Genomic DNA, 13,130 nt, shown 5'->3' with positions numbered 1-13,130 from the left:
TCTTTGGATTGACTGTGTGCACTGTCATTTTGTCTGCTGAAATCTGTGTAGTCAATATCCAGTGTATCTACATGGGTTGCTATAGTAATAATGTCAGAATCAGCTTGAAGCCAAGACACTTTCTCATACAACAACGGAGAGTAGCTGTCACTGGAAAGAGAGCACAGAAAACTGAAAACTTTGCCTTTACTCGTGTCTGTCATCCCGCTGTGGTGCTGAACCCACAAGATCTGTAAGAGAACAGAGGCATTTTATGCATTCATGCATACAGTATACGGAGTCAAAAGTGCTGACTCGTTCACTATTCATGACATAGTGAACATCACGTGGTTTAGATGAGGAAAGAGTAAGCGAAAATGAATGTATTCAGACGATGTTGCACACCCTGTATGATGTTACATAAACGTCACTTTCTGAATAATGCACAAAAAACTGCTTTGAAATCTGATCTGACCTTTGGACTTAGTTCACTGTTCAAGACAAAGTAAATGTCACATGGTTTCCTAGATGAGGATAGAGTAAGCGGAAATTAGTGACCTTTTACACCGCAAAATAATTGTAATTAATTTCAAATTAATGTAGTGCGAATCAGGTTTATGCACATAAAAATGCTTTTTTCCCCTTTTTTAACTACAAAAAACAAGCCCGATACAGCAAAAAAAAAAAAAAAAAAGGAGAAGGATGGTGGAAAGTAATCACATAAATCTAAATCACAATGGTTTGGGTGCCAAACACCTTGACTAACGTTATCAGTGGACTTCAGGGGGGAAAATAAAATGCTAAAAATTGTAGCATATGACACCTATGTAGTGTATGCATTATTCTTATCTGCTCTGTCTTTTGCAGCACTGAGAGATAACCGTATCCAGTTGGTAAAGTCCACGGGCACAGAGCTGATAATCACCATCTCGGACGTTCAGCTGTCAGATGATGGAGAGTACACCTGTTCAATTTTCACCATGCCTGTACGGACTGCACGTGCCACAGTTACTGTACTTGGTATGTATGTGTGAGTCTGCATTTTAAGTTGAAAATTGCTATTGATGTAAAGTGGTGTGAAAAAGTGTGGCCCCGTTCCTGATTTTTAATTTTTTTGCATGTTTGTCACACTTTAATGTTTCAGATCATCAAACAAATTTAAATATTAATCAAAGATAACACAAGTAAACACAACATGCAGTTTTTAAATGAAGGGTTTTTTATGAAGGGAAAACAAAATCCAAACTCACATGGCCCTATGTGAAAAAGTGTTGGCCCCGCCTCCCTGTTAAAACGTAACTGTGGTTTATCACACCTGAGTTCAGTTTCTCTAGCCACACCCAGGACTGATTACTGCCACACCTGTTTGCAATCAATCACTTAAATAGGACCTGCCTGGAAAAGTGAAGTAGACAAAAAGACCCTCAAAAGCTACACATCACGTTGAGATCCAAAGAAATTCAGGAACAAATGAGAAAGAAAGTAATTGAGATCTATCAGTCTGGAAAAAGTTATAAAGCCATTTCTAAAGCTTTGGGACTCCAGCGAACCACAGTAAGAGCCATTATCCACAAATAGCGAAAACATGGAACAGTGGCGAACCTTCCCAGGAGTGGCTGGACAACCAAAATTACCCCAAGACCGCAGCGACGACTCATCCAAGAGGTCACAAAAGACCCCACAACAACATCTAAAGAACTGCAGGCCTCTCTTGCCTCAGTTAAGGTCAGTGTTCATGACTCCACCATAAGAAAGAGACTGGGTAGAAATGGCCTGCATGGCAGAGTTCCAAGACGAAAACCACTGCTGAGCAAAAAGAACATAAAGGCTTGTCTGAGTTTTGCCAGAAAACATTTTGATGATCCCCAAGACTTTTGGGAAAATACTCTGTGGACTGACGAGACAAAAGTTGAACTTTTTGGAAGGTGTGTGTCCCATTACATCTGGCGTAAAACTAACACAGCATTCCAGAAAAAGAACATCATACCAACAGTAAAATATGGTGGTGGTAGTGTGATGGTCTGGGGCTGTTTTGCTGCTTCTGGACCTGGAAGACTTGCTGTGATAAATGGAACCATGAATTCTGCTGTCTACCAATAAAATCCTGAAGGACAATGTCCGTCCATCTGTTTGTGACCTCAAGCTGAAGCGAACTTGGGTTCTGCAGCACGACAATGATCCAAAACACACCAGCAAATCCACCTCTGAATGGCTAAAGAAAAACAAAATGAAGACTTTGGAGTGGCCTAGTCAAAGTCCTGACTTGAATCCTATTGAAATGCTGTGGCATGACCTTAAAAAGGCGGTTCATGCTCGAAAACCCTCCAATGTGGCTGAATTACAACAATTCTGCCAAGATGAGTGGGCCAAAATTCCTGCACAGCGCTGTAACAGACTCATTGCAAGTTATCGCAAATGCTTAAATGCTGTTGTTGCTGCTAAGGGTGTCTCAACCAGTTACTAAGTTTAGGGGGCAAACACTTTTTCACACAGGGCCATGTGGGTTTGGAGTTTGTTTTCCCTTCATAATAAAAAACTTCATTCAAAAACTGCATGTTGTGTTTACTTATGTTATCTTTGATTAATATTTCAATTTGTTTGATGATCTGAAACATTAAAGTGTGACAAACATGCAAAAAAATTTAAAATCAGGACACTTTTTCACACCACTGTAGGATGAATTGGGGCACTAATTCAGGCCTAGTCATCCTGAATTAACCCTAAATTTAGCTTATTCCTCATTCCTCTTCTTGGATTTCACTGAAAGTCTATGAGACTATCATGGGTGCATTTAGCATGAGAAAAAATCTGTTTGTTTAATGGCCTTTCAATTAATATATTTCTGTGCCATCTGAAAGCAATGCTTTTTTCTATTAGATGATTTTGAGAGCTCTCCAAGTGGTGTTTTAGCCACAAATGTTCATGGAAATGGTGATGCATCTGACTCCATTAGAAAATTAAAACACTCCTTTCATTCAATCAAACACAGCCCGAAGACAGACATAGTTAGTTGCTGTTGTAAAGTATTTATTTTTTTATCAATTAAGTTTAGAATCTAGTCATTTAACATTGTAATTTTTTAAAACAATCTATTTATTTTGAAACATCTAGAGCTGCAATCAAAATTATTCAACCCCTCAGAGACTTCAGTATACTTTACAAATACAAGCTTTTCTGAAGATCCAGGAATTTATTAAAAAATATATAAGTTTATTGGCATATTTAAAGGGCTAATGTCAATATATAATGTAAATAAAAACCCCTAATATAATAAAAACCCCTATTCAACATTGCTGTTTTTAAGTCACTTATTTGCATGGTGGGAAACAAAATTGTCTTAAAACACAACTAAGCCTTTAGAAAATCTATTAAAAACAGAATTAGCTTGAGCTGTTACACAAATATAAACTTAGCCCATGCATGTGCTGAAGTTGAGTAGCAAAAATGGCATCAGAGCTTAATTAAAAGCTATATAGAAGATTAGTTTCATTACATTATGGGTCTACATGAAGATTTCCAAGACATTAAAAGTTCCCAGAGACACAGCTGGCAGCCTTATTCCTTAGCTTAAAATATGTTGTACCACAAAACCTTTTGAGGCTGTTGAAGAAAAACCACAATATCATCATAAATTTAATCAGAGCAACTTAGAAATACCTGCAATGTACAGCCAAAGACTTGACTCATTGAGATGAATCAATGAAAGGTGGAAAAACATTTTAATGCAGAGTATAAGAAGAACTCTAGACAAGTATGGCCTTCGTGCTGGGGCATCTTGCCCAATGCCACTCTTGACCAAGAAGAACATAAAAAAGGCAGACTTGAACATGTTCTGGAAGAATGTTTTATGGAGTGATGTGACCAAACTGGAACTTTTCGGACCTATGGATCAGTGGTATATCTGCAAAAAAAAAAAAAAAAAAATCTTATAAGCAGAAGAACACCATCTCCATTGTCAAACATGGAGGCAGGCCAGTCAGTTATGGGGGTGTTTTACTCTTGCAGGAAGTTGAAATAATGACTGTATAAAAGACATCATTGATTCTTTGAAGTATTAGGCCATTTTGGCAATAATTGTGATGCCTTTACTGCAAAGACTGATGATTAATGGACTGTCCTGCAGGACAATCATCCCAAAGTATACATCCAAATCTACTTATGCTTGGTTGAGGGACCAGTCATAGAATGTGTTTGAGTGTCCTGTTCAGTCTCTAGATTTAATTCTCATTAAAAATATTTAGTTGAATTTGAAGGAAGCAGTGGCAATGTGGAAACCAAAGATTATCAGTGATCTGGAAGCTTTTTCGGGCAAGGAATGGGCCAAGATTGAAATAGAGAGGTGACAGAAGCGTCTAAGCACTTACAGTGCAGTGTTTATTGGTGGTTTAAGGAATCAACACTTCTGTGCAAAATTTGACTTTTGAGGATTGAATAATTTTGAACGTAAATGTTTAGAGCTAATTTGAATTTGATCATGATTCATTAATGTTACGTTCTCAGAATCACTCAAATATGTATTAATACACTTTCTCTAATAGTGTACTGATGTCTTTGATCTATCTATCTATCTATCTTGAAACATGTATCAGTAGTGAAATGTTAGTTTAGTTACTGAACAATAAGTTCAGTCAGCCTTGATTTAAATGGAAAATGAGTTCTTTTTTTTAATGATTTATGTTAATAAAAATCATTTGCTTATGAGTCAGACTACACTGGTCGTGCTGTATGTTGGTCATGTATTTTCCGTGTAGCTGAAGAGGACAACTTAGTGCTTTCTTGACATAATTTTGCAGAGCACAGTCTTGCGATAATTGCTAGCACCTGATTTTGGGAAGCATGTTGCACACCAAAATCATTAAATATCCAGATACACATTTTGTCGTTGATAAGTGACATCTGTGCTTCACCTCTTTTGAAAAGCGCCAGCCGCTCCTGGTAAGCATGTTTGATGTGACCAGGCCCACGCGGAACCTGCACACTTCTCCACATTTGCTGTACCCGTTTTGGGGGGAAATCTGCATAATTGATTTAAATACGGTAAAATGTGTTAAACAGAGCTGAAAGTACTGTACTCTTCTTGGCAGCTAATAACGTATGATATGCCAAATTATTATATAAAAGAACACGCAAAGGGTGGGGGGTGTGAATGATAGACGTTTGAATTCTACAGTAGTCTGCAGAGCAGATTTCATTCGGTGCAAATTCCATGCAGGCGTACTAACAAGTAGCTAGTTGTTAATAGTGAGCTGCTACTTAGGGAGCAGGACTGTTTTTATTTAATTTACATTTTATCTAACCTCTCGAATTGCACCTGAAAATGTTATGTTTTGCATTCTACATCTGTTTCTTTCTCACAGGTGTTCCAGGTAAGCCAGTGATAACAGGTTTTGAAGATGCTGTTCAAGAGGGTGGCAAGGTTACTCTCACCTGCACGAGTTCAGGCAGCAAACCTCCTGCTAAACTACACTGGTACCGTGATCAAGAGGAGATACAAGGTAAAAACACACACGCAGTCAGGTCAGAAGTCTGCTTTGAACCCACGCTGTTGTTGTTGTTTAATAATTACAGTGTTTGTGTTTGTGCATCTGTAGGGCGTCCTGATGTTGTGGAGTCCAACCCTGATGAACCGACCTACACAGTAACCAGCGAGCTCACCCTCACTGTCACCAGGAACGATAACAATGCTTTGATCGCCTGTGCGGTGGATCACCCGTCCATCGCTAATGGAGACAAGAGGACGGAGCAGCCCCTCAGCGTCTTGTGTAAGACACACACACAAAAGCCAGAAAGCTTATTTTATACTATTTTATTGATTTTTAGAAACATCAACCAGACAAAGTTCTGCTATCCACCTTTTTCTTCCCGTAAGAGTGAGCACATTTGATCATTTTATGGGGTCCGACAGCGGCTAATGCACCGGAAGTCTCACCCATAGGCTTAATTCCGTGTTAAAGAAAAAGGTGGATAATGCAAACCTGGTGACATTGCATTAAAAGTATATGTTTGATCAATTCATGCACTTCCTGGAAATCAAAACCATGACCTTGGTGTTCTTGGCACTGTCTTCTTATTTGAGTGTCAAGAATGTGTTATAATATATCACTGTGTTTAGAAGGTTCAAACACAAGTGCTAAAAAAAAATGAAGCAGCTGTTTGGTGTTGATTCCAGACTTATCATTCAGTTGTTATGAATAATCTTCTCCTTTGGTTGGCATACATTAAGCTCAATATAAAGACACACACACACACACACACACACACACACACACACACACACACACACACACCCCCCCCCACACACACCCCACACACACACCACACACACACACACACACACACACACACACACACACACACACACACACACACACACACACACACACACACACACACACACACACACACACACACACACACACACACACACGTCTTTCTACAGAATTGCTTTAAAAAGCATTTAATTATTCACATCTTAGATGTTTACTAAGATCATTTTTTAATCTATTGAAACCCAAAATAATATTTAAAATATATCATAATTTACTCTGTACTTGCAAATGGGAGGATCCAGAATCCTAACCCCTAAATTTCTTATGAAAATTATTTAAATAAATTTGGCATTTTATTCTATTGTTTTTTAAAAATATCTTTTTGATTTTTTCTTTTTTTTTAAAGTGAAGTTAAAAAAATATATTTATTTGTGACCTTGGACTACAAAACCAGTCTTAAGTAGCATGGGAATGTTTGTAGCAATAGCCAAAAATATACCCTGGAAATCCAGAGGTCTCGCGAGAGAATCACAATTTGAATAAGGTGTGTTCGAGCTCATGCTGCGCTGCGCAGACCGATCGGCGAGATTAGCCCAAAGCAGTCGGGGAGGAGCTGAAAACGGAGCCGTCAAGTCGGACAAGTTGGGGATCTCGTTGCTTCCTCAAACATGGCAGATCACATGGCGTTTGCCTACTTTATTGCAGATGAACTGGAAGCTATAGAAATACCTTTTTTGCTGGAAGAAATGCAGCACATGCAAGTGAAGCAGCAACTACAGATTTCAGCATCAATCAGTGTTGACCACATTACATTAAATGTCTGTGACATTTTAGTTATTCCATAAAAAATATTACTTAAATATGCAGCTGAATACTATAAGTGGTCTGTATGAAAAATTACAATAATAAACTTATGCACAAATCCAATATAAAGAATTTAAGGGAAAAAAATGTACTGCAGTCAAAAGATCGTAAACTATTTACGAAATGGCATGCAAATTGATTTGTTATGCACGAAACACGCGTGATCATCGTCATGTGGTGAATGTGGCCAGTCATGAGAAGCTGTGACTTCATCACAGCCTGGCGCAGTCCCTTCTGAAATGCTGTGCTGGCTGAGTAAGCCGGCTGTTCTCGAAACGCTCTCGCGTTACTTTGATATGGAAGGCCGAATTATTAAAAATGTCTTTACACGTTACGTGTACAGACAGTATAACGCGTGTACACGTAATTGCGTCTACAGGCGTTATTTCGTGTAAAGACGTTAATTTTTGGCCAATGGCAAGGCCGAAAACATCCAAATTTGCATAAAATTGATTAAACATATAATAGTGACGTAAATCACTACAAAATGACCTGTCATTCATTAATAATAAATATAAACGTGACGTACCAACATACGCACTAACGCACTTGGCGGTACCTCATTTTTAATGACTTTTTTAAATGAAAAAGTAGAAATTATGAGATAAGACAGCTAGTGGTCTAAACGGGATATTCCAGAACAAATTTTCTTAGCTGAAAACAGTTTGGATGACCAAGTTCAGTACACACCTTATTAATAAAGCATATAAAGTTTACAGACAAGTTATATATATATATATATATATATTTATTTATTTATTTATTTTTTATCTTGTCTGTAAAGCAAATAGGCCAAGGCTATTCACTGAGTTTCGGTTCACCATTGTAAAGCGCTCCTGTTCAAGAATGAGACGGCTGAAAAGCGCATCATTACTCTGTCTCTTACTATTATGAGCAAAAAAGTCGGCGTATTTTAAGATGTTTCCAATGCAAGTGACCTCGCTGGCGCCTCCATGTCCTGTAAAGCGCATAAGCCTCCACTCTCCGCACAAACGACTGGATAATCGTCTGCAGTGCACATTTATATAGGTTTAACGTTTAAACTATAATTGTGATATACTTGAACTGTTTAATATCTATAGATTTAGGCAAGTCGTGCTGTTTTGAGAAGGCTATTGATCAAACAGGCTCTGATCAACTTACTGCCTGCCATAATGTTGGAAGCTAATATTCAAACTTATATTTAACGAACAAATGCTCCAAACGTTTTTCTAAATTAACTTAACAAAAAAACGAAACGAAATATAATCACTTTTCCATTACATACTAAACTGAACTATTTTAATAGCTGAAACAGTAAGCTGTTTTAGGAGAAGGGAGGAAAAAGCCACGCTCTACCGTGCAACTCAGCGCGTTTTTGGGGTATATTCTGCTTTGTTGTAAATGTTATATGATTTATTAATAAGGTTTGTACTGAACTTTGTCATCCAAACTGTTTAAGCCAAATTAATAAGTTCTGGAATGTCCCGTTTATCATGTCCATGTTTTAAAGTCAATAAGTCAATTTCGACTTGTAAGTCATTTCGACTTTGTATCTCATAATTTTGACATTTAGTCTCGTAATTATGACTTTTGAAGTCATCAATTTTAGTACAGTTATGGAACATTTTAGTATGTTTTTAATATGTAGGTTAATATATATTGTATTCCATTTGAGTATAGTGAACTATTTCTCCTATTTCTCACATTCAAGAAACCAGTTTGAGATTATCTAAACTTTATAACAGTGCATGTTATCCTGCTAGAAGTTGTAGTATCATTTGATGGGTACACTGTGATCATAAAGGGATACACATGGTCAGCAACAATACTCGGGTAGGTTTTGATGTTTAAACGATGCTCAGTTGGTGATAAAGTGCACAAAATGTGCCAAGAAAATGTCCAAACCATTACACCAACAGCAGCAGCCTGAACCATTGATACAAGGCAGGACAGATCCATGCTTTCATGTTCTTTACGCCAAATTCTGACCCTATCCGAATGTCACAGCAGAAATGGAGACTTGTCACACCAGGCAACCTTTTTCCAATCCTCTGTTGTCCAATTTTGGAGAACCTGTGTGAATCGTAGCCTCAATTTCCTGTTCTCAGCTGACAAGAGTACCTGGTGTGGTCTTCTTCTGCCGTAGCCCATCTACTTCAAGATTCGACATGTTGTGCGTTCGAGATACTCTTCTGCATTCCTTAGTTGTAACAAGTGGTTATTTGAGTTACTGTTACCTTTCTATCAGTTCAACCAGTCTGGCCAGTCTCCTCTGACATCTGGCATCAACAAGGCATTTTCGCCCACAGAACTGCCGCTCGCTGGATATTTTCTATTTTTCTGACCATTCTCTATAAACCCTAGAGATGGCTGTTTGAAAATCCCAGTAGATCAGCAGTTTCTGAAATACTCAGACTAGTCCGCCTGGCACCAACAGCCATGCCACATTCAAAGTCACTTAAATCATGCTTCTTCTCCATTCTGATACTCAGTTTGAACTTCAGCAGATTTCTTGACCATGTCTGCATGGCTAAATGCATTGAGTAGCTGCCATGTGACCACGTGATATTATTAGATCCTTGCATTAATGAGCAGTTGAATTTCCAGCAGAGTTTCTGTGATATTAGCCACACTGTGATATTAGATGATTAGATTTTAGTCATACCATTCAGCCCCTTCTGTACAATACATTAACATGAAAATAACAAAAAAATCTGTTTGTGTGTCTCTCAGTTTCTCCAAGCGTGTTAATTCATCCTGAGAGTGACCTGCCCAGGGAAGGAGAGAAGTTTTTCCTGCAGTGTGTGGGGAACGGAAATCCAGAGTAAGACACACACACACACACACACACACACACACACACACACACACACACACACACACACACACACACACACACACACACACACACTCTCTCTCTCTCTCTCTCTCTCTCTCTCTCTCTCTCCCATTTCCATCCATGACATTCATGGTTTATGTATGAAGCTGAAAATGGTCAGCCTATTGATCTCCTTTCTCTTTTTAACACACACACACACACACACACACACACACATGCGTAGAGTTTGGTGACAGTATCACTGAGATATTTGTGTTGATGTTACATGAAAAATAGGGAGGGACGTCCTTACACAGGCTTGTTTTAAAAACACACCCTCTATGACAGGGTTCCACAAATCTTACCCTGGAGGGCCAAATGCACTGCAGAGTTTAGCTCCAACCCTGATCAAACTCACTTACCTGTGATTCTCTAATGATCCTGAAAACCCTGATTAGCATGCTCAGGTGTGTTTGATTAGGGTCAGAGCTAAACTCTGCAGGAAAATGGATCTCGTGGGCCAGATTTGAGGATCCCTGCTCTATGAACTTAGCGAGTTCAGCAACTCCCTTTCTGAAGCTAAAGGATGAAATGTTGTTATTTTAGATGTATTTATTACATTTTTAGCTACTTAAGCCTGGTTATATCACATAAATATTTCTCTCTGGAAATAAACGTTAATGTAATTGAATATCACCCTCTACTGGTGCAGGATCGCATTACAGCTCATTATTGCTCCTGACATCCATTAGTACCACACCGAGAGCTATTCAACCCCATTTAGACATCCCATCTTGTCTCCCTGTCGCATTTTCTCATTTGCTTTTACGCTCTATCGCTTCCTTACTGGAATGGGAGCACAAATAGTGGGGCTGTATATGAAGAAGATACCTGTAGTATCAGAAGCGGCATTTACAGAGACTGTGCACCTGAATTATTGTCTAAAAATGTGGTGTCAGTAAGACTTTCTTTAAGATATGAATGCTTTTATTCAGTAAGAACACCACAACTGTTTTCAACATTGATAATATTGAATGTTTCTTGAGCACCAAATCAGCATATTAGAATGATTTCTGAAGGATCATGTGACACTGAAGACTGCTGAAAATTCAGCTTTGCCATCAAAGAAACAGTTTGAATTGTAATGAATTCAACTCTATGTGAAACGCTGCCTCTCATATCTTGCTTGTTTTGGTGTCCTACTGTATTGCAAGTCACTGAGGTATTAGTTTAGTCATAACTTCACTGCTCTATCAACATCAATAAAAAATTATATTATTTGGATTATTCACACTCTCAAATAATGATACGCTTGCGTCCTCACAGTGGTACTCTAAATCCCTGTAACACACACAGAAACGCTGATTTGAACACGGTATGAGCACACAGAGAAAAAGCCACAGTTAGTTTGGCATATTGAGAGGATTTTAAAGGTGAAGTGTGTAATTTTTTGATGCTAAAATACCTTCTTTTATCCCAGCAGTAGGTAGACGTCCTCAGGAAGTGTGAACACAGTGGCACTATCAAAACATTTCTCTGTTCATTCCAGTACTAGACCAGCACAACACAGCTCAACCAATAGCAGGAATTTAATATGGGGTGGGGCAGGGCTATCAGTTTGGCTAACCAATGGAAAACAAAGAGAGTGTTTGAATCTGTTTGAACACAATCATTGGCCCTAATCCCAGATATTCACTTTTTATTCCTGATTGTATTAACGATAGCAGCTGCCTGTTTCTGGACATTTTCATTCGTAAGACCCTCCAGGTCAGGTGTGTCGCCGCACTGGTGGTTTGACCACCTGGTTTTCCTTCCCATTTGATCAAGTCTGGTTCGTTTCACTTGACATGTGACTGAGCTTCACTGTGTTTGGGCCGCTTTCCAGTGCATCCCTCTGTGCTCCTCAGCTCTTTTGATAGTGTGCCAAATTGCAAAACCCTTCAATCTGCTCAATTAAACGACTCTTTCTGCTTTGCTTTTGATGTGAAATTTCAAAACGATGTATATGTGGTCCGTTTTGTAATGTAATCTCTCTTTCCCCCTCTCTCTCTCTCAGACCGACTGCGTTTGTGTGGCGGAGAAAAGACGGGGAGCTCCCCCCGCTGGCAAAGGTGGATGGTGCATTCCTACGCTTTGAATCGCTCAACAAGTCGGATAACGGTGTTTATGAGTGCCAGGCTGATAACGGGATCGGCATGGGGGACGTGACGCACACCCTTCTGGTACAAGGTGATTAACGAGACAAACGAGGAATGGGTTGGAATGGAGTTTCGTCATTGTTTATTTCTTCTGTTGTTTTATGTTTACCTTCACGTCTCTTTTTTCTGAATTTTACTTTCCTTTCTTTTTGTTTCTCTTTTTGCATGACGCTTTCTTTTTTTCCAATTCCGTTTCCCCCCCCCATCCAACATCCATCATCCATCTTATTTTTCATCGTCATTTCCTTCATCTTCCAAGACCAGCAAGATTCAGACCTCGTTATTTTCACCTCAACTCTCCTTTCATCCTCTGCTTTTCCTACTTCTTCTCCTGGAACTTCAGTTTCACCGTCTACTGAAGATGAAACTCTTCCTCCACCCTCATCTTCGTCATCTTCCACTACCTTTCCCACAACCACTCTTACCACCTCCTCGACTTCTTTCACTTCTGCTCCTTCCACTCTCCCTCCTTCTCCTGAAGTTCCAGCCACCTCTCTTTCCAACGCTCTCTTCCCTGATCTCACTCTTCTGCCCTCCTCTGTTCCTGCTCGCACCTCTCCCTCACCCCCCTCCTCCTCCTCCCCTGCCACTCCATCATCTGTTCCTCGGCTGAATGGAGTGCACACCTTTACAGGTAATCCATTGTGCACATACACAAACCTAACCATGGTTTAACATGCCACTGCTGTGCTGCTGATCACAGTTTACGGGTTTCTGTGTGTGTGTGTGTGTGTGTGTGTGTGTGTGTGTGTGTGTGTGTGTGTGTGTGTGTGTGTGTGTGTGTGTGTGTGTGTGTGTGTGTGTGTGTGAGAGACAGAGATAGGGATGGGCATGATTACCCGAGTGCTCTGAGAAAAGACCGCAATGATCAACCATGACAACACAATAATTGCCTTGACTTTTAAACTTCAAAACATTTCACACTGAACAACATTTAGTAACAACCATGCACAGATAAAAGGGGGTTATTCTGTAATTCAGATATTTATTTATTTCTGTATTATATATATCGATCCAAAC

At 39.2% G+C, this 13,130-nt stretch overlaps 2 protein-coding genes across 2 annotated transcripts in view; one reads left to right on the top strand and one right to left on the bottom strand.

Moving 5' to 3' along the window:
• The window catches only part of LOC141343752 (cell adhesion molecule 3-like), a 30,795-nt gene extending 18,646 nt beyond the window's left edge, over nucleotides 1-12,149 (top strand). Inside the window, exons 3-7 of the mRNA XM_073848388.1 lie at nucleotides 847-999; nucleotides 5,337-5,474; nucleotides 5,571-5,741; nucleotides 9,828-9,918; nucleotides 11,969-12,149. Coding sequence (XP_073704489.1) covers nucleotides 847-999; nucleotides 5,337-5,474; nucleotides 5,571-5,741; nucleotides 9,828-9,918; nucleotides 11,969-12,149 — 734 coding nt within the window. The remainder of the gene's footprint in view (nucleotides 1-846; nucleotides 1,000-5,336; nucleotides 5,475-5,570; nucleotides 5,742-9,827; nucleotides 9,919-11,968) is intronic.
• The window catches only part of atp1a2a (ATPase Na+/K+ transporting subunit alpha 2a), a 116,525-nt gene that overhangs the window by 54,477 nt on the left and 48,918 nt on the right, over nucleotides 1-13,130 (bottom strand). The window lies entirely within an intron of this gene.

This window comes from Garra rufa, chromosome 10, assembly GCF_049309525.1.
Source record: "Garra rufa chromosome 10, GarRuf1.0, whole genome shotgun sequence".
In the NCBI taxonomy this organism is placed as follows: Eukaryota; Metazoa; Chordata; class Actinopteri; order Cypriniformes; family Cyprinidae; genus Garra; species Garra rufa.
Note: the sequence above shows the minus strand (reverse complement) of the source record. Positions and strands in the feature narration are given on the sequence as shown.